The sequence below is a fragment of the Rana temporaria genome, chromosome 4, assembly GCF_905171775.1.
Source record: "Rana temporaria chromosome 4, aRanTem1.1, whole genome shotgun sequence".
In the NCBI taxonomy this organism is placed as follows: Eukaryota; Metazoa; Chordata; class Amphibia; order Anura; family Ranidae; genus Rana; species Rana temporaria.
In genome coordinates, this window is record NC_053492.1 from 447,450,707 (window position 1) to 447,472,541 (window position 21,835).

Consider the following 21,835-nt stretch of genomic DNA (forward strand, 5'->3'; position numbering starts at 1 on the left):
CCTGTGGGCGAGAGATGAGGGGGGCAACTTGTACCCGTGGGCGAGAGATGAAGGGGGCAACTTGTACCCGTGGGCGAGAGATGAGGGGGGCAACTTGTACCTGTGGGCGAGAGGCCACATAAAAGCCATGCATCAGGGTAATGAGCTTAGCTGATGAAAAGACAAGAACCATAAGGAAGAAGATAGGACGTATATGGGATAACCCAGATGTAAGGGATAAAGAGGTAGGAAGGGTGCAAATAAAGATAAAGGGGTGGCTGGTAAACCACCAATATAAACAGATAATGGTATACAAAATGGTAATGAAATCCCTTCACCATCTCACAAAAAAACACTGGCGATTAAATACTGCTAAAAGAAAGCTCTATTTGTGTGAAAAAAAAATTACCGGTATATACATTTCATTTGGGTACAGTGCCGACCAGCCGCCGTCATATAGCGGAAAGGTCGGCTCGTTCCTGCAAATCGCCGTAGGTGTATGTCGGTCCGTTTTACAGTTATAGCAGGTGCGTGCACGCCCGCTGCATGGCGGGGGAGCTAATGCACGTGGCCGGCGGGTGTGATGTTCACCGGCCACCCGCGATCACTCCACAGAGAGCCAGAATGGGGATCTGTCAATGTAAACAAGCATTACCCCGTTCTGTCAGGAGAGACCCACTGTTCCTAGTGGAACAGCGATCTCTCTGTACTTCTCCAGTCAGTCCCATCCCCCCACAGTTAGAAACACCTCCCAGGGAACACATTTAACCCCTTGATCACCACTAGTGTTAACTCCTTCCCTGCCAGTGTCATTTACACAGTAATTGGTGCATTTTTGTAGCACTAATCGCTGTATAATTGTCAATGGTCCCAAAAAGTGTCAAAAGTTTCCGATCTGTCCGCCACAATGTCGCAGTCATTGTAGATCGCGTCATTACTAGTAAAAAAATGTAATAAATTGCAATAAAAATGCCATAATTCTTTCCCCTATTTTGTAGACACTATAAGTATTGCGCAATAAATATACGCTTATTGCGTTATTTTTGGTTAAAAAATAAGTAAATCCAAGAATACATATTGGCCTAAACTAATGAATACATTTTTTTTTTTTGGGGATACATTTATGGGTACAGCATTTGACGACCACGCAATTGTCAGTTTGAAGCGACGCAGTGCCGTATCGCAAAAAAAATTACCTGGTCATTAAGGGGGAAAATCTTCCGGGTCTTTAAAGGGGTTGTACAGGAAAACATTTTTTTTCCCTAAAAAGCTTCCTTTACCTTAGTGCAGTCCTCCTTCACTTACCTCATCCTTCCATTTTGCTTTTAAATGTCCTTATTTCTTCTGAGAAATCCTCACTTCCTGTTCTTCTGTCTGTAACTCCACACAGTAATGGGAGGCTTTCTCCCTGGTGTGGAGAAAGCCTCTTGAGGGGGCGAGCAGGAGTGTCAGGACGCCCACTAGCACACAGCTCCTTTCTCTATCTGCAAAGTAGAGACTGTCCTGACTTGCCTGCTCGCCCCCCTCCCCCCTCCAGAGGCTTTCTCCACACCAGGGAGAAAGCCTCGCATTACGGTGTGTAGTTACAGACAGAAGAACAGGAAGTGAGGATTTCTCAGAAGAAATAAGGACATTTATAGCCAGATTCAGAAAGACTGGCTTAACTTTGAGGCGGCGTAGCGTATCGCATATATGCTACGCCGCCGTAAGTCAGAGAGGCAAGTGCTGTATTCACAAAGCACTTGCCTCCTAAGTTGCAGCAGCGTAAATGGGCCGGCCTAAGCGCGCCTAATTTAAATGTGGAACAGGGGGGTGTGTTTTATGTTAATGACTGGTGACCCGACGTGATTGACGTTTTTACCGAACGGCGCATGCGCCGTCCGTGGACATATCCCAGTGTGCATTGCTCCAAAGTACCCTGCAAGGACGTATTGGTTTTGACGTGAACGTAAATGACGTCCAGCCCCATTCACGGACGACTTACACAAACGACGTAAAATTTTCAAATTTCGACGCGGGAACGACAGCCATACTTAACATTGGCTAGGCCAGCTATTTGTTCGACTAACTTTACGCCGGAAAAAGACGTACGTAAACTACGTAAAAAAATGCGCCTGGCGCACTTACGTTTCTGAATCGGCGTATCTAGCTCATTTGCATATTCTACGCCGAAATCAACGGAAGCGCCACCTAGCGGCCAGCGTAAATATGCACCCTAAGATACGACGGCGTAGGAGACTCGTATCTTAACCTAATTTAAGCATATCTGGTTTCCAGAATACGCTTAAATTTACGACGGCGTCGATTCAGAGTTACGACGGCGTATCTACTGATACGCCGGCGTAAATGTCTCTGAATCCAGCTATTAAAAGCAAAATGGAAGGATGAGGTAAGTGAAGGAGGACTGCACTAAGGTAAAGGAAGCTATTTAGGGGGAAAAATATTTTCCTTTACAACCCCTTTAAGTGGTTAAAGTAGTGCAGTGCTTAATAGCCCAAAAAAATGGCCTGGTCATCAAGGGGGTAAAAAGTTTCCAGAGGTGAAATGGTTAAACAAATACATTTGGACAACTATGCGACCTGGAATTCTTAGCGGTATTACTGCAGCCCACCCGTATTCCGTCACCAATCGCATCAATGATGTTTAGCTTTGGGTTCGGAGTTTTTGATGATTTTCAGTCTTCAGTGATTGTTTAGTCTTCTGATACTGTATATGTAGCTTTTCTGTCGGCATTGTTTGCTCAGGTTATAGGCCTTTATGCACCACATTTGTGCTCATAGCATGGAGTCCTGTCATAATGGCTTCTTAATGTACCTTTTCAGTCTATACTCTGCTGTGGATGATGGGAAAAAGCTCAACGATCGTTCTGTGTAAATGGAAGACACAGAACCGGGCTTGTTGATCTCAAGTAGCATTAGATAGAGAAGCTGTAAGTGGATGTATTACTATATAATATAGATATTGTGTCCCAGAGGTCTGAGTACAGACGCATCTATTTAAATCTTTCAGTAATACATGTCTGCTATTCTTTAATATCAAGCCCTTATCAGCTTTTAGGGTATAGGAGGCTGGCATGTTAAAGTTTTGCCTATTATTTATACAAGGCAGGGATAGCTTGTGTACCTCCCAATGTTCCGAGGTAGCAAAGAGGGACGCTTTTAGCACTAAGTATGTAGGCAAAGGATAACCCCCCTTACAAAAGATAAATGCACAAAAGAAAACACCCATATTGCCCATAATAACAATATCTTTTAATGTTGTGATTATATGAGGGCTGTACTTAAAAGTTATGCAGAAGTGGACAAAACTTTATTAACTAGGTCTTCTTTCTTCTCCCTTCTCCTCCCTTCTCACTGCCTTCTCCCTTCTTTCTTTTTTCTTCACGTTCCTTTCTCTCTCTCTCTCTTCTCTTCTCTTCTCTTTTCTCTCTCTTTTCTCTTCTCTCTCTTTTCTCTTCTCTCTCTTTTTCTCTTCTCTCTCTTTTCTCTCTTCTCTCTCTTTTCTCTCTTTTCTCTCTTCTCTCTCTTCTCTCTCTTTTCTCTCTTCTCTCTCTTTTCTCTCTTTTCTCTCTTCTCTCTCTTTTTTCTCTTCTCTCTCTTTTCTCTTCTCTCTCTTTTCTCTTCTCTCTCTTTTCTCTTCTCTCTCTTTTCTCTTCTCTCCCTTTTCTCTTCTCTCTCTTTTCTTCTTTCTTTCTTTTCTTTTTTCTTTTTTTTCTCTTCTCTCTCTTTTCTCTCTTCTCTCTCTTCTCTCTTTTCTCTCTTTTCTTTTCTCTCGTTTCTCTCTTTTCTCTCTTTTCTCTCTTTTCTCTCTTTTCTCTTCTCTCTCTTTTCTCTCTTTTCTCTTCTCTCTCTTTTCTCTTCTCTCTCTTTTCTCTCCTCTCTCCTCTCTTTTCTCCTCTCTCCTCTCTTTTCTCTTCTCTCTCTTTTTTCTCTTCTCTCTCTTTTTTCTCTTCTCTCTTTTTTCTCTTCTCTCTCTTTTCTCTTCTCTCTCTTTTCTCTCTTTTCTCTCTTTTCTCTCTTTTCTCTCTTTTCTCTCTTTTCTCTCTTTTCTCTCTTTTCTCTCTTTTCTCTCTTCTCTCTCTTTTCTCTTCTCTCTCTTTTCTCTCTTTTCTCTTCTCTCTCTTCTCTCTTTTCTCTCTCTTTTCTCTCTTCTCTCTCTTCTCTCTCTTCTCTCTTTTCTCTCTTTTCTCTTCTCTCTTTTCTCTCTTTTCTCTCTTTTCTCTCTTTTCTCTTCTCTCTTTTCTCTTCTCTCTCTTTTCTCTCTTTTCTCTTCTCTCTCTTTTCTCTTCTCTCTCTTTTTTCTCTTCTCTCTCTTTTTTCTCTTCTCTCTCTTTTTTCTCTTCTCTCTCTTTTCTCTCTTTTCTCTCTTTTCTCTCTTCTCTCTCTTTTTTCTCTTCTCTCTCTTTTTTCTCTTCTCTCTCTTTTCTCTCTTCTCTCTCTTTTCTCTCTTCTCTCTCTTTTCTCTTCTCTCTCTTTTCTCTTCTCTCTCTTTTCTCTTATCTCTCTTTTCTCTCTTCTCTCTCTTCTCTCTTTTCTCTCTTTTCTCTTCTCTCTCTTCTCTCTCTTTTCTCTCTTTTCTCTTCTCTCTTTTCTCTCTTTTCTCTCTTTTCTCTTCTCTCTCTTCTCTCTCTTTTCTCTCTTTTCTCTCTCTTTTCTCTCTTCTCTCTTTTCTCTCTCTTCTCTCTCTTCTCTCTCTTCTCTCTCTTCTCTCTCTTTTCTCTCCTCTCTCCTCTCTTTTCTCTCCTCTCTCCTCTCTTTTCTCTTCTCTCTCTTTTCTCTTCTCTCTCTTTTCTCTTCTCTCTCTTTTCTCTTCTCTCTCTTTTCTCTTCTCTCTCTTCTCTCTCTTTTCTCTCTTTTCTCTCTTCTCTCTCTTCTCTCTCTTTTCTCTCTTTTCTCTCTTTTCTCTCTTCTCTCTCTTCTCTCTCTTCTCTCTCTTCTCTCTCTTTTCTCTCTTTTCTCTCTTCTCTCTTCTCTCTCTTCTCTCTCTTCTCTCTCTTCTCTCTCCTTTTTCTCTTCTGAGGCCAAGACAAAAAAGGTCAAGTGCCTCCATCCCTGATAGCTAGTAGCTTGGGGAAAAGATTTGGGACTTTATATGAAGTATGTGGCCGAGTTAGCCATGTGAACATGGAATAGCTGGCAAATAAAAAACATCTAATAACATTTAGCTAGATTCAGAGAGAGTTAGGCCGGCGTATCAGTAGATACGCCGACCTAACTCGGAATCTGCGCCCTCCTAAGTTTAAGTGTATTCTCAAACTGAGATACACTTAAACCTAGCTAAGATACGACAGCCTGCGCCGTCGTATCTTAGGGTGCAATATTTAGGCTGGCGTAGAATATGTAAATGACTAGATACGCCTATTCACGAACGTACGTGCGCCCGTCGCAGTAAAGATACGCCGTTTACATAAGGCGTTTTCAGGCGTAAAGTTATTCCATCAAATAGCTGGACTAGTCAATGTTAAGTATGGCCGTTGTTCCAGCGTCGAAATTTGAAAATTTTACGTCGTTTGCGTAAGTCGTCCGTGAATAGGGCTGGACGTAATTTACGTTCACGTCGTCCTTGCGACTGAATAAAGCTTAAAACGGTAGCCTAACAATATTTGACCAGAAGGAAAAACAAGAGCCTAAAACATTTCTCCAAAATAGCCTAAAACAATAACCTAAGAACATTTGACCCAAATAGAAAATAGCCTAAAGCAATAGCCTAAGAACATTCGATCAGAAGAGAAAATAGCCTAAAACAGGGGTTGACAAATTTGCTTGGAATCTAGGAGCCAGCTAAAAAAGTTAGGAGCCAGAAAACGCACCCCGTCCCGACGAGCTTGCGCGCAGAAGCGAACACATACGTGAGCAGCGGCCGCATATGTAAACGGTGTTCAAACGCAATTTTGAAGCGTGACATGTTGGGTATGAATTTACTCGGTGTAACATTATCTTTCATAATATAAAAAAAAATGGGGATAACTTTACTGTTGTCTTATTTTTTAATTAAAAAAGTTCAATTTTTTCCCAAAAAAGTGCGCTTGTAAGACCGCTGCGCAAATACGGCGTGACAGAAAGTATTGCAACGATCGCCATTTTATTCTCTAGGGTGTTAGGATAAAAAATATATATAATGTTTGGGGGTTCTAATTAGAGGGAAGAAGATGGCAGTGAAAATAGTGAAAAATGACATTAGAATTGCTGTTTAACTTGTAATGCTTAACTTGTAATACCAACGGCCACCACCAGATGGCACCAGCTCACAAAAAAAAAAAACATTTTTTTTTTTTGCCCACCTTCCAAGCCAAGTCGCCAGGACACTATTTCTAGTCGCCATGGCGACCTGGCGCCCGGGATTTGTCGATCCCTGGCCTAAAACAATAGCTGAACAACATTAAACCAGAAGAGAAAATGGCCTAAAGCAGTGGTCATCAACCCTGTCCTCAGGGCTCACTAACAGGCCAGATTTTATGTATTACCTTGGGGAGATGTAGACTAGAATACTGCTATCACTGAGCAGCAACTGATATCACCTGTGATGTATTTCAGTTATCTTGCAAACCTGGCCTGTTAGTGGGCCCTGCAGGACAGGGGTTGATGACCACTGGCCTAAACAATAGCCTAAAAACGGTTCATAAAAAATAGCCTAAAAACATTTGGTCAGAAGAGTAATAGTAAGAGTAATAGTCTAAGAATGTTTGACTAAAAAAAAAGAAATATATAGCCTAAAGCAATAGCCTAACAGCATTTTACCAGAAAATAAAATAACCTTAATAGCATAAGTACATTGGACCATGCTCTCCTATCCTTCTTTTTTTTTTTTTTTTTTTCCCCCTTGTTTTATATATCACGTAACAGATGTTGATCTCAGCAGTTGAGAATTTTAGGACTCCAGATAGAAATATATGGATTGAACACCTTGTGTTTTCGTTTAAATCTAGACCTCTGAGTGATAAACATATTTTATAAGTCTTTTGTTGTTTATTAGATTTGATTTTCCTTCTTTTATCCAGGCACTAAGAAGGAAACGCGTAGATGAAGAGAACCTCCAGAAAGTATCTGTTAGAAGGTTCAATTCTTTTCAGCTTTTCTCAGTAACTCCATTAACAGAGAAGACAGAAGATGAGGAGCACACCTGGCTCCAATACAGAAGTAGATTCTCCCCGGAGTACAGCGTGTGTTTAAGGTAATCACTGACTTTGCACGTTACACAGGGCTCGACGGATCCCAGGCACCAGGTTGCCATGGCAAATGGAAAGCATCCTGGCGACCGGGTTTTTGTCAGCCCAGGGTTTTACAAATTTGCTTGGAATCTAGGAGCCAGCTAAAAAAACTTAGGAGCCAGAAAACGCGCCCCGTCCCAGACGAGCTTGCGCGCAGAAGCGAACGCATAGGTGAGTAGCGGCCGCATATGTAAATGGTAGGGTTGTCCCGATACCGATACTAGTATCGGTATCGGGACCGATTCCGAGTATTTGCGGGAGTACTCGTACTCCCGCAAATACCCCCGATACCGAAATAGAATACTTCCCCTCCCCGCCGCCGCTACGCCGCATCCTGCCGCTTGGTTAATACGGGCGGGGAACATTACAGCTTTCATTTATATGCCGCGTATAGACACTCCCCCTTGCTCAGGTGAACTGTCCAATCCCGAGCAAGGGGGAGTGTCTATACGCAGCGCGGCGCGAAAGACTACAGCTATTCAAATGAAAGCTGTAATGTTCCCCGCTCGTATTAACCAATCGGCGGCGCGGCAGCATGTACGGTAAGGGGGACATGGCTGCATATGGGGGGGGACATGGCTGGATATGGGGGGGGACATGGCTGGATATGGGGGGGACATGGCTGCATATGGGGGGGGACATGGCTGCATATGGGGGGGACATGGCTGCATATGGGGGGGGGGACATGGCTGCATATGGGGGGGGGGACATGGCTGCATATGGGGGGGGGGGGACATGGCTGCATATGGGGGGGGGGACATGGCTGCATATGGGGGGGGACATGGCTGCATATGGGGGGACATGGCTGCATATGGGGGGGACATGGCTGCATCTGTTGGGGGACATGGCTGCATCTGTTGGGGGACATGGCTGCATATATGGGGGGGACATGGCTGCATATATGGGGGGGACATGGCTGCATTTGTGGGGGGACATGGCTGCATTTGGGGACACATTTAAAAAAAAGTATCGGTATTCGGTATCGGCGAGTACTTGAAAAAAAGTATTGGTACTTGTACTCGGTCCTAAAAAAGTGGTATCGGGACAACCCTAGTAAACGGTATTCAAACCACGCATGTGAGGTATCGCCTCAATTGTTAGAGCGAGAGCAATGATTCTAGCTCTAGACCTCCTCTATAACTCAAAACACGCAACCTGTAGAATTTTTTAAACGTCACCTATAGAGATTTTAAAGGGTAAAAGTTTGTCGGCATTCCACGAGCGATTTTGAAGCGTGCCATGTTGGGTATCAATTTCTCGGCGTAACATTATCTTTCCCAATATAAAAAAAAATTGGGATAACTTTACTGTCTTATTTTTTAATTAAAAAAACTTTATTTTTTCCAAAACAAAGTGTGCTTGTAAGACCGCTGCGCAAATACGGCGTGACAAAGTATTGCAACGATCGCCATTTTATTCTCTAGGGTGTTATAATAAAAAATATATATAATGTTTGGGGGGTTCTAATTAGAGGGAAGGAGATGGCAGTGGAAAATTACACATTAGAACTGCTGTTTTACTTGTAATGCCAACGGCCACCACCAGATGGCGCCAGGTCACAGAAGGAAGCTTGGGACTTCACAAGGCCGCAAAGCTGCAGCCTCAATTACCGGCCGCGGCGGGGGAGATGGGGGCGCACGGAGACACAGGATCCTGTGCCTCCGTGCCCCCCACCTCCCCCGCCGCACGATCGTGGTGGGCCCGCAACGGGCGGTAATTGAGGCTGCTGCCTTGTAGGCCGCAAAGCCGCGGCCTTAATTACCCGGCGGGCGTGGGCGCCAGGTCACAATTACCGGCGGGCGTGGGCGCCAGGTCACAATTACCGGCGGGCGTGGGCGCCCTGTGTCAGTCCATTGACTGTTGGCACCAGGCGAGTTTCTGCACCACCCGTTGCGGTCTCACTGGCTCCCTGACATGCCGATCACCAGGTCCTGGCCATGACAGAAGAGCGAGCTGTGTTGTAAATGACACAGCTCTCTCTACTGAGAGCGAGGATGCAGGGAGTCAAAAACTGGCACATCCCTTAGGCCCCTTTCACACTTGAGTGACTTGCCCTGTGACTTGGGATTGCAATGACAAGTCGTTCTGCATGATTTCCAATGGGTACCGTTCATATCTGTGCGTCTTTAAAGTAGTCTCTGTAGTCCCCGTCCTTCATAGCGGCGCTCACTTTTCCCCCTCAAGCTCCACACGTTCATCCTGATTCCCAGAGCGCGCCAAGACAGCCAGCCAATCCGGGCAGCCTTCCAATCAGAGAGGGCGATCATCACGCAGGCCAATCAGGTGCAGAGACGGGACATCCCATCCAACCAATCACAGCCGCTCTGTGATTGGTTGGGGTGGAGCAAGATGGCCGCTGCTCTGGAGCTAGGCCGAAGCCGGGGACTTTCCTACGGCTGAGGCTCCGGGGATCGCGTGGTGTGCCGATCCGAACGGGGTGACCCGTTCGTATCACGGATCGGTGACGATCCGTTGCACCCCTACCGTCATTTGTATCACCAAAATTTTCACACAAACCAATTAATATACACTTATTGGGATTTTTTTTACCAAAGACATGTAGCAGAATACATTTTGGCCTAAATTTTTTGTAGACAATACAAAAAGTAAAACATATTGGAGTTTCCCCCCCCCCAAATTTTTGGTATTTTTTTCGTTTTTATAGCGCAAAAACAATAAAAAACCCAGTGGTGATCAAATGGCACCAGAAAAAAGCTCTATTTGTGTGAAAAAAAATATACATTTTGTTTGCATACAGTGTTGCATGACCACGCAATTACCAGTTGAATTAACGTAGCGATGTGTAGCAAAAAAACGTTGTTAGTTAAAAATTGGCTCCTAACTTTTTTAGCTGGCTCCTAGAATCAAAGTGAATGTTTATAAGCCCTGCACTATCACATGGGGATCTCTGCCAGTAGCTGGTTATAAAAGCCTTTTGTGGAAGTTGTGTTCAGGAATGGGCGGATACTAGTTCCAAAACCGCCTGAGCTATCCATCTAGGAGGGTGTCATGGCGGGCCATCAATATCAAGCTGCCAAGGCATTCACTGCCCGGCAGCAATACATATACACATCCCTTGTGCACATGCTGATGTGGGGTGGGGAACGCCTTGGCCTCTTACGATGGCGTCCCGTAGTGACACCCTCCTGGTAGGATAGCTCAGGTGGGTTTGGACTAGTATCCGAACATGCCCAAACTATTTGCCAGTTGTGTAAGGTCTATGAGCCCATTTAGACTGGCGCAATTCAGTAACACATGTGTTGACACTCTTTACTGCAACTTGTGCATTACAGTTCTGACTGTTGCATTAACATTAAAGTGTTAATATAATTTTTCAGAAAAAATCATCCTCCCCACCGGCCCTGTTTCCGCTGTACTTACCTCCGGCAATGCTGAGCTGTCAGTGCCCTGTGCATGCCTGTCCAGCGGTTTGGGAATTTGAAATCCCAACTCTTCTCCCTCCTCTCTGCCCAGCACTTCAGGGACAGACGAGGGGTATTCGTTGTGCAGGCGCTGACCAATCAGAATCACTCTGGTCTATCCTGGAAGCGCTGCACACAGAAGAGCTGGGATTTCAATTCACCAAACTGCTGGACCGGCTCCGGGGGGCAGTGACAGCTCCGCAGCAGGGGCCAGGGGTTTGGGAGGCTGTAGGGTGTTGGTTTACCATTTTTTTTTTTCTGAAAAAGTCAACTAACCCTTCATCATTAAATGGCGGACCGTGGTCCGAATTTGGTCCTGTTGGACCGCTGCCACCACTTATCAGGTGTGTGATCTCTCCTGAGTCTACCCCCAATCACTGCCCCGCTACTGTCTTCCTCAAAACAGGCAGAGGCGGGAGGTGCTGCAGATTGGGAGTCTTTTTAAATTAACAAGTGGGTAATCACTTAGACATGTGCAATCGTTTTCTTCCGAATGCATTTTCGTCTGAATTTCAGGTATTTTCGTTATCGTTTTAACAAACGATAACGAAAACACAGAGAACGAAACGAGAACGAAAACCGCAAGGTCCGACATAAACAAATGCTTTATTTTCGTTTTCGTTGCGGTCAAAAGTGCCTAACCTTAACTCTATTAGTCCAATATTATTCTACATAAAGAGAAAAGATTCAACATTTTAGAGCAGGGCTCGACAAATCCCGGTCGCCATGGCGACTAGAAATAACGTCCTGGCGACTTGGCTTGGGCAAAACAAGTCCACAGCTCTTCCTTGTGTGAGCTGGCGCCATCTGGTGGTGGCCGTTGGTATTACAAGTTAAGCATTACAAGTTAAACCGCAATTTTATGGCAAACAGGAGGCTCATATTATGCTATAATCTTTCTTTACTGTCATCCAGCAGCAAGAGAGTTAATGAAAAGAAAAAACGTTACACAGATAGGTATGCAAATGAACATAGGTAGACTGTCCAATCAGGTAACAGGAGTATGTTATAAAGGTGAGGTACAGGTGATATTCTTCCTCTTTCTTGCTGCTCCAGCCAGATAAGTACATTGAAATTTTTTCCTCAGATGCTTCTACATATATTATATATATATATATTGTGACAAGGTCGCACGGAATAGCGGTAATGTAATGCAGCAAAGTCGCTGAACTTAAGCAATAAATATGGCTTTATTGCACTCAAAAGAAATAATACAAAAACAAAACGGCCTACTTCAGCTTAGGAAGCTAACAGTACGGTCCCTGACTACTGTGTACTGGAGGGGCTATTCCAGCCTCCAGTATAAAACAAATAATAGTCCAAATAAGTGTTTGTCTGTGACAACAGACCTTGTTTCTCCAAAGAAGACAGTCTCCAACCTGTCCTGTTCAGCTCAGCATGCCTCAGGCTGAGCTCTCCCTCCTCCAATCTCTATCAGGTGTGCGTAATTAATAGGGAGAGAGAGGAGGTTTTCCTGTTGGCCAGGCTTAACCCTTTCTAAGACAGGGAAAGCTGATCTTTACAACCTCTCACTGACATACATGGAATCATGTACCCTGTCACAATATATAACTCATTGCAGAAAATGAATATAAATATATATATGTAGAGTTTTCCCTGCAACCCTGCGCTTGTCACAGTTTGCAGGGCCATACTTTTTATCCTTAATGGCAGTCCCAGCATTGCCCACCCCCCTTCTATTCATTAACTTCCCAGGTGGTCTCCTCACCATTCCAATACCCCCGCTTACAGCACACTCACTTGTTCTCCGACGGCCCGCATCCCCTCACCGCGGCCGTTCGGCGGTATCCCGGCAGTCCGGGATATCGTTTCCTCACAGCTGGTGCTCAGCTGTGGCGCAGTCCCGCGCAGATTCGCGGCCCGACAGGCAGTGTGTCTCCTCACTGCGCTGCAGCGCTGCTATACCGCCGTTCCCTGACAGAAAGTCCGTTCTCCTGTGTGGGTGTGTGCCTGCCACATACCAACCCTGAACCCGGTTTAGGTTCAGGGGTGTATGTTTGGCACACACAAACAAATAGTAACACATTTACACAAACAAATTTAAATAAACATATGTTTGTTCATATGGATATATGCATATAGATATATGTATATATACTTTTATATATATATATGTATATATATGGATGTATGTATGTATATATACATATATACTTACACACTTTGAACTGCAGTCAGAATATTAGTAATAAATATATATATGTATATGTTTGGGTGTACGCTCATAATATATGTGCCCTCTTGCTGACATATATGTTGTCTGCTGATACAAAAAATATATATAGTTCTGCTGCATATATATTAATTAGTTCTATTATTTTTTCTCTTTCAGAATAATTTGTCTTAAGTCAATCACATTTACTCACACCTCACTATGTCTAATAAAGATTCCACTACTGTTACCCCCTCAGATATCCCTGAGGAAAACCAGAAAATCCAATCCATAATAGATAAATCCATCCAATCTGCTATGCAGACGGCCATGCATGATTCCATTGCACAATCGGTAGTCATGGCCCTGTCTCAAAGTAAACCTCAGGTTACCCCTGAACCTTTACCTATTACCCCATCTGACATTTATTGGTCAGCGGAGGACTCTACATCCCACATGATTCAGGGATTGAAAAAAGCGGGTAAAGTGTCTCAAAAACGACATCATATATCTCATACCGGTCCCTCCCATTCTAAAAGAATGGTCCCGATGGAGAACCAGGGTGAATCTTCTAAGCCTCCTAGTAAAGGAAATGCTACTGTCAGTGACAAGAGGTCACACGTTATACCCTCTGCCCGGGAGGAGTTGATCTTACAACGGGTAAAAATGGCCTCAAAGAGGCAAAAACCAGACTCTTACCGTACCTCTTCCAGCAATTATTCTTCTGATAAGGAATCTTTATCAGAAGAAGGAAGAGACTCTGAATATGAGAATGTCTCTGATGCAGAAGAAGGAATACCCTTGAAAAGGAGGAATCCGAGGATGCTATTATAGACGGCTCTGGTGATCCGTATTTCGACCCAGGTCAAATTAAACATCCCCGTTCAGGGGAATGGGTTACCCATTCCCTAGTTACGAAATGTTTAAGCCTCTGGATCCAGAAACCATTAGATAAGAACGAGGCTAGTAAGTTAAGAGCAGAGTGCCCGAGACCGTCCCTCCCAAAGAAATTAGCCAATACACCCTAATTAGACCCCGCATTAGTTAAATTCCTTCTAAAATCAGGAAAACACCCAAAAAAGGGGGTGGACAGATAATATCGTTTCTGTCAAGATAAATTATTAGACATGTTAGGCCCCTTAGCTAAGATTCTAGATTTAATAGAAGAAGCAGTTTAATCTAACACCCCAATAGATTTAAATGTCCTGAAAGGTTGGGCTCAGCGAGCCATTGTACTATTTGGCAACGCCAATGCGGCCATCTCTAGCGAAAGAAGAAGATCGATTCTGACGAAGCTGGATCCACAGCTAATGCATCTCGCTTCATCTCAACCATCTTCCATCACCAAGGGTCTACTTTTTGGTGACTCTTTTATTAAAGAGATCAACAAATACGTAGCTCTCTTTACTTCTTTAGACAAGGCCCAATCATCACTCATAAAGGTTTTCCAACCAAAGTTTTTCCCAAAGCTGGGAAACGCAAGGGCCGATTTCCCAACAGATCTTCTACCGAAGGTCATTTCCCCAGAGGCCCTCTGAACACCGTGTTAGGTTACCAGATAGATTTCACCTCTTTACCGACTCAAAGTCAGGATCCTATTCCAATAAGGTTCTCAGAAGAGGACAAAAAGCTCATCTCACTGGAGATAAAAGAGCTTTACTCCAAAGGGGCCATAGTTCAAGTTCCCTTGCAAACTCCAGGTTTTGTGAGCAACCTGTTCCTGGTCAAAAATAAGGATGGAGGTTTCAGACCAGTAATAAATCTGAAATATCTAAACAATTTCGTCCATTACCGCCATTTCAAAATGGAAGGTATTCACCTGTTAAAATACCTTTTATTACAAGGAGACTGGTTGGCAAAAATAGATCTGAATGATGCCTATCTTTCAGTGCACATGCACGAGAATTCCCAACCATTTCTTCAATTCCTGTGGCAAAACAAGAAATGGCAATTCACCAGTCTACCATTCGGTCTGTCATCTGCCTCCTGGTGCTTTACGAAACGACTGAAACCAGTAGTAGCAGCTCTAAGGAGCAGGGGTGTTCGTCTAATAATATATTTAGACGACATTTTGATCATGGCACAATCACTTCAGACTATTCATTTACACATTCAATGGACGATATCCCTTCTGAACATGCTGGGATTCATAATCAATTACAAGAAATCCATCCTAACCCCTTCAAAGGAGGTAGAATTTATGGGTTTTCTTGTCAATACCCAACTATCCCTTCTGAGTCTTCCAAACAGGAAATTGAAGACGATCAGAAGAGAGATTCGCTCAGTCCTGAACAAAAGTCAAATATCTCTGCGGACAATTGCGAGGATTGTCGGTCTATTATCAGCTTCCATTCAAGCGATATTTCGGGCACCTCCACACTACAGAGCACTACAGAGACTAAAAGCCCAACATCTAAGAGACGGCTTGGCATATTCCGACGAGATAACACTAACTCCGGACACCAAAGAAGAATTACTTTGGTGGCTGACTCACATCCAGATGTGGAATGGGAAGACTTTTTTCCATCCACATCCGGATTTAATAATAGAATCAGACGCAAGCAACTCAGGTTGGGGTGCTCGCTGCGGCCCTCTTACAACAGGAGGGAAATGGTCTCCAGACGAAGCTCTGTTACATATAAATTGTCTCGAACTCTTAGCGGGATCATTTGCTCTCAAGAGTTTTGCGAGAGACAGATCCGATTGTTGTATTCTACTGCGCATGGACAACATATCCGCAGTACAATACATCAATCGCTTAGGAGGTACAAAATCCAAACCTTTGGCGAACATTGCAAAGGATTTTTGGCATTTTTGCCTGGACAAGAACATTATATTGAAGGCGGAATACATCCCAGGCCTATCCAATTCCATTGCAGACTGGAATTCCCTGTTATCTAACAGATTCCAGCGATTGGATGTTGAACCAGACAATTTTTCAACATCTAAAACTCCCTGTGGGGTCCTTTCCAGATAGATCTGTTTGCATCACGCCTGAACAGACAGATTCCAACATATTTCAATTGGCGTCCAGACCCAGAAGCATTGGGGACAGATGCCCTTCTACAAATTTGACCGAAAGGAACATCTTACGCTTTCCCCCCCTTTGCTCTAATATCAAGGGCTCTCCTTCTGACACGTTACCTAGAATCGAACATAGTTCTGATAACCCCTTACTGGCCATCCCAAACATGGTTTCCTCAGGCTCTGGAGATGAGCATAGACTACCCACGATTACTCCCAGTATTCCCTTCTATTCTACTAGACCTATTTCAGAATCCTCATCCTCTTAAATTTTCTTAACTCCTGGGGTGATAATGAGAATCTGTCTTTAAAACTTCTATCTTTCAAACTAACAGTACTACTTTGTCTCATCTCCCTTAAAAGAGTAGCGGATGTAAAAGCCCTAGATATATCCCGTAGACAATTCTCTCCCCAGGGTGTTCAATTTTCCATTTTCAGACGCACATAGACCAACTTACATTCGGTCTTCTATCCGGCCTTTCCCTTCAATCCAAACCTTTGTGTAGTCCAATGTCTAAAAACCTATGAAACCAAATCTCAACCTTTTAGAGACCCTGACTCATCTCAATTACTAATTTCCTACTGCAAACCCTTCCATCCAGTTTCCTCACCCACCTTGGCTAGATGGGTGAGACAAACCATGGATTTGGCAGGCATTGACATTTCCATATTTGGCGCCCACTCCACCAGAGGTGCAATGGCCACTAAGGTATTTCAATCAGGTGGTTCTCTATCAGATTTAATGCGAACCGAAAACTGGTCTTTAGAATCCACTTTTAAGAATTTCTACTTTAGACCTGAATCTCATGTGTCTATGAATGTATTATAACTATAGGTTGTACGTTTATTTAATGCTCTAGAGTATACAGCTTTGAACTAGCATAATATGAGCCTCCTGTTTGCCATAAAATTGGAGATTTTCCTACCCTCGGGGACGGAAAATATAGATTTTATTAAAAACAGGAGGCGAGTATTATCCCACCCTAATACCCTACCCTTCAAGATTTATTTTGCTCTTACATAATGCATTCTTTTTCAGCTTAATGCGCCTATTCTACTGTGGACTTCATGACATATTGAAGAATGAGTTCCAGTTCAAGTTGTTCCAATTAGTTTCCAGTTCAAGTTATTTCCAGTCTAGTTTTATCATCAAGAAAGAGGAAGAATATCACCTGTACCTCACCTTTATAACATACTCCTGTTACCTGATTGGACAGTCTACCTATGTTCATTTGCATACCTATCTGTGTAACGTTTTTTCTTTTCATTAACTCTCTTGCTGCTGGATGACAGTAAAGAAAGATTATAGCATAATACTCGCCTCCTGTTTTTAATAAAATCTATATTTTCCGTCCCCGAGGGTAGGAAAATCTCCAATTCTAATGTCATTTTTCACTGCCATCTTCTTCCCTCTAATTAGAACCCCCAAACATTATATACATTTTTTATCCTAACACCCTAGAGAATAAAATGGCGATCGTTGCAATACTTTCTGTCACGCCGTATTTGCGCAGCGGTCTTACAAGCGCACTTTTTTGGGAAAAATTACACTTTTTTTAATTAAAAAATAAGACAACAGTAAAGTTATCCCCATTTTTTTTTATATTATGAAAGATAATGTTACGCCGAGTAAATTCATACCCAACATGTCACGCTTCAAAATTGCGTCCACTCTTGGAATGCCGACAAACTTTTACCCTTTAAAATCTCCATAGGCGACGTTTAAAAAAAACGTACAGGTTGCATGTTTTGAGTTACAGAGGAGTTCTAGGGCTAGAATTATTGCTCTCGCTCTACCAATCGCGGCGATACCTCACATGTGTGGTTTGAACACCGTTTACATATGCGGGCGCTGCTCACGTATGTGTTCGCTTCTGCGCGCAAGCTCGTCGGGACGGGGTGCGTTTTCTGGCTCCTAACTTATTTAGCTGGCTCCTAGATTCCAAGCAAATTTGTCAAACCCTGTTATAGAGACATGAAGAGTCGACATAGAGAGAAAAGATTTGACATAGAGAAGACATGAAGAGTCACATTTTATTTTTTATTTTTTTTAAAGATTCTGTCGAATCTTTTTTTTTTTTTTTTCTTAATCTTAGAACATTCGACAGACACCATATACCTTCAATGACAGATTCGACCTTAATTAGAATTTTCGGACGAATGCATTTTTTTAATGAAAAATAAATAAAAAAAAAACGAATTTCGGGAGTAACGAAATACATTGATTTTTTGGACGAAAACAAAATTACGAAACAAAATATTTCAGTGTGCACATGTCTAGTAATCACCCGCTTGTCAACATAGTAAGTTGGGCAGCTCCCACCCTCCATCCTGATCTGCAGCTCAGTTCACCTTTCAAAACATGTTACACCAATATTCAGGGTGTAACCTGTTAGAGGGACCGCCCCCCTGATATGACAGCTCATGTGGATTGTCCCCAAACCCCCTGCTAGCTGTCACATTAAAAAAACAAAAAACAAAACGTGGCTGTGTGAGGCCACGTCACTCATTCACAGCGCTCTGTGAATGGAAAACTACAATGTTCAGCTGCCGGCTTGTAGATTTCAATGAACTATCGCAGAACTCTCTTCCTGTCAGATCGTATCTGCTTGCCTGGGATGTTCAGGCACACAGATACATTGACAGATCTGCTGGAGACCTGCATGGCACCAGTAATCTGGGCGCTATAACTTTCACTCAAACTCAAAAAAGGAAAAGGGAAAAAAAAAAGAGATAAATGATAGATATTAAGTTCCTATCATATAATGTAAAAGGTTTAAACTCCCATATTAAGAGACATAAAATTCTTGCTGAACTTACGCAGTATAAAGTAGACATTGCCTACCTACAAGAGACCCACATTACCTTAGAGTCTAATATAAAGCTGTTTTCATCTGAATATCCCGTCTGGTATTATGGAGATACAGTCTCATCGAGATCTCGGGGGGTTGCCATAGGATTTGCAAGAGGAGTTAGATACACATTGGTGGACAGACTGAATGATCCGGAGGGGAGATTCTTGTTCTTGAAAATAAAACTAGGACAGGAGGACTACACTCTGGCAAATGTGTATGCACCCAATGTGAATTCGGCTAAATATATTAGTAAAATTCTCAGAAAATTAAAAAATTTTGAAGAGGGACATGTGGTGTTGATGGGGGACTTTAACTTCTGCATGTGCCCGAGCCTCGATAGTACGACCCATGCTCAGGGGAATAACGGAGAACATCTTAAGTTACTGAAAAAACAAATGACACAAAATCAAATGGTGGATGTCTGGCGAATCCTTAACCCCAAGACACGAGACTATACGTTTTTTTCCCCTGTGCATGGGACGTACTCGAGGATCGACTACGTCCTCATAGACCATAGACTTTTGGAGAGGGTGGTTGAAGCAAGATGTGAGATCATAACGCTATCAGACCACGCCCCCATTTCCATGAAAATAAGCACATCCATACAAAAATGCATTCTACCTGAATGGAGATTGGATGAAAGCCTGTTGAGGGACGAGGTGGTGGTCGAGAGAGTACAGAAAGAATTGGAATGGTATTTTCAGGAGAATGACAAGGAGGGAATCACAGGAGCAACCCTGTGGGACGCCCACAAAGCGTATATAAGAGGGATTTTTATAGCAGAAGGGGCAAAGAAAAATAAAATGAGAAGGAGTAAATTAAAAACACTAAAAGAGGAGATATATAGGCTGGAACAGGAACATAAATTACAGGGCCAAAAGAGGGAAACACTCCGTAAGTTAACTTTAACAAGGGACGAATATAAAGCCCTTGCCGGGCAAGAAACCAAGAATTTCATAAACAGGGTAGAGAGTGAAAGATATGTCTGGGGAAATAAACCTAGTAAAAACTTGGCCAGAATGGTAAGAAAAAAGAAAACCAGAAATTTTATCGAAAAAATCAGGAATGGGGATGGGGACTTAGTATATGCGACAAATAAAATAGCAGAATCTTTTAGAAGCTATTATGAAAAACTATACAATGTCCAACAGAAGATTAGGGACCCTGCCGAAAAAAAGGATAAGATCAGGAAAGTATTACGGCAAACTAATTTACCGAAGATAGAAGAGTATGAGATAGAAAGAATGGAGGAAAGTATAACTGAACAGGAGATAAGTGAGGTCCTAAAAAATACTCCCAATGGGAAAAGCCCGGGACCAGATGGCTTCACGTCGGCCTATATACAAAGGTTTAGTACTATCTTAGTCCCTAGATTATGTCAATATTTCAATGGGTTGGGGCGAGACTATGAGATGAGCAGAGAGGCATTAACAGCTACGATCACTGTCATTAAAAAAGAGGGAAAGGACAATACGAATTGTTCAGGGTTCCGACCTATCTCACTCCTGAATGCAGATACCAAACTGTATGCAAAAATTTTGGCCGAACGAATGAAGGGGGCGATGACTGCCATTGTCCACCCAGACCAGGTTGGTTTCATACCTGGGAGGGAGGGAAAGGACAATGGGGTCAGGGCACTTCTTCTTATGGAGCAGATCAAAGAAAGAGGGACCCCCGGTCTATTCCTGTCAGTAGACGCTGAGAAAGCGTTTGACAGGGTAGACTGGGGGTTCCTGATACAAACACTCGAATGTATAGGAATTGGCCCAAGGATGATTAAATGGATCAAAACGCTCTATTTCCACCCTTGCGCTAGGATCAAGATCAACGGATCTTTATCCGCACCCTTCGAGATGAGAAATGGAACCAGGCAGGGCTGTCCCCTGTCCCCTCTTCTTTTTGTTTTATCATTGGAACCCCTGCTGGCAATGGTCCGACAAAATCCAGAAATATATGGAATAGAGGTTGGAGAAGATGAGCACAAATTATCCGCCTTCGCAGACGACATTTTATTTTATATAAGTAGCCCAAGAGTCACTCTCCCGAAGTTAATAACTACTTTAAAACAATATGGTGAGGTGTCAAACTTCAAAGTAAATACAGAAAAGACGGAGATCTTAAATATCAATATTCTTAAAGATGAAGAACAATATCTACGGAAGAAATATAATTTTAAATGGCAAAAAGAAATAAAATACTTGGGAATAAAACTGGCAAATTCCATCAAGAAAATATATAGAATAAATTTTATCCCCCTGCTCAACGAAATAAAAAGGGAAATTAAAAACATATTCAATAGACCTATTTCGTGGTTCGGGAGGATAAATGTAGTAAAAATGGTTCTCATCCCAAAAATCCTATATAAGTTTCAAATGGTCCCAATATACCTACCACCGTCATTCATTAAAATAATTAACTCCCTCATAATGAACTATATTTGGAATAATAAAAAACATAGGGTGTCTGCTCAAATTCTAAAACGGGCCAAGAAAAAGGGAGGCTTAGCTGTACCCGACATCAGATTGTATTATAATGCTTCGGTTCTCTCACGGGTTATAGAATGGGCTAAAGAATCCCAGGACAAAAGATGGATAAATATTGAATGCACATTAGCAAGGGCACAGTTAGGGAGATTAATTTGGAATCCACCACAACACAGATCCTTACACACTTCAACACACACAATTACTCATAATGCATGGAGGATCTGGGATAGACTTCACAAACAATTAAAAACAGAATTCAACTCACCCTTTATTGATTTAAAAGAAAACGAATATTTTATTCCAGGGACAAAAGAAGTAGGGGGAAATTGGATCACAAATAGAACACAGTTAAAAGATATAACACTAGATGGTAAAATTAGGACACTTCACGATATTAAACATAGGATTGGAATTAGGGCGCTCGACGAGTGGAGATACTTGCAGTTAGTGTCATTCGTCAAGCGCCTACCACACCCTTTGAGGTCACAAGAGGATTACACCTTATTGGAACAATTGTGTAGCACCGAAAGCTCAAAAGGAAATATATCTAAAATCTATAATTACTTGCAGAAAATGGAAGAGTCGGACACGCTAAAATACATCCAAAATTGGGAAACGGACTTAGGGGTCCCAAGGGGGAAAACGACCATAGGAAGAATCCTGAAAATGACGCACACCTCGGCAGTAGA

The 21,835-nt window shown here is 42.7% G+C and overlaps 1 protein-coding gene across 2 annotated transcripts in view; it reads left to right on the plus strand.

Moving 5' to 3' along the window:
• CAMKMT (calmodulin-lysine N-methyltransferase) overlaps positions 1-21,835 on the plus strand; it is a 596,098-nt gene that overhangs the window by 1,857 nt on the left and 572,406 nt on the right. For both annotated transcript variants that reach the window (XM_040351550.1, XM_040351549.1), the window contains exon 2: positions 6,977-7,149. In XM_040351550.1, coding sequence (XP_040207484.1) covers positions 6,977-7,149 — 173 coding nt within the window. The remainder of the gene's footprint in view (positions 1-6,976; positions 7,150-21,835) is intronic.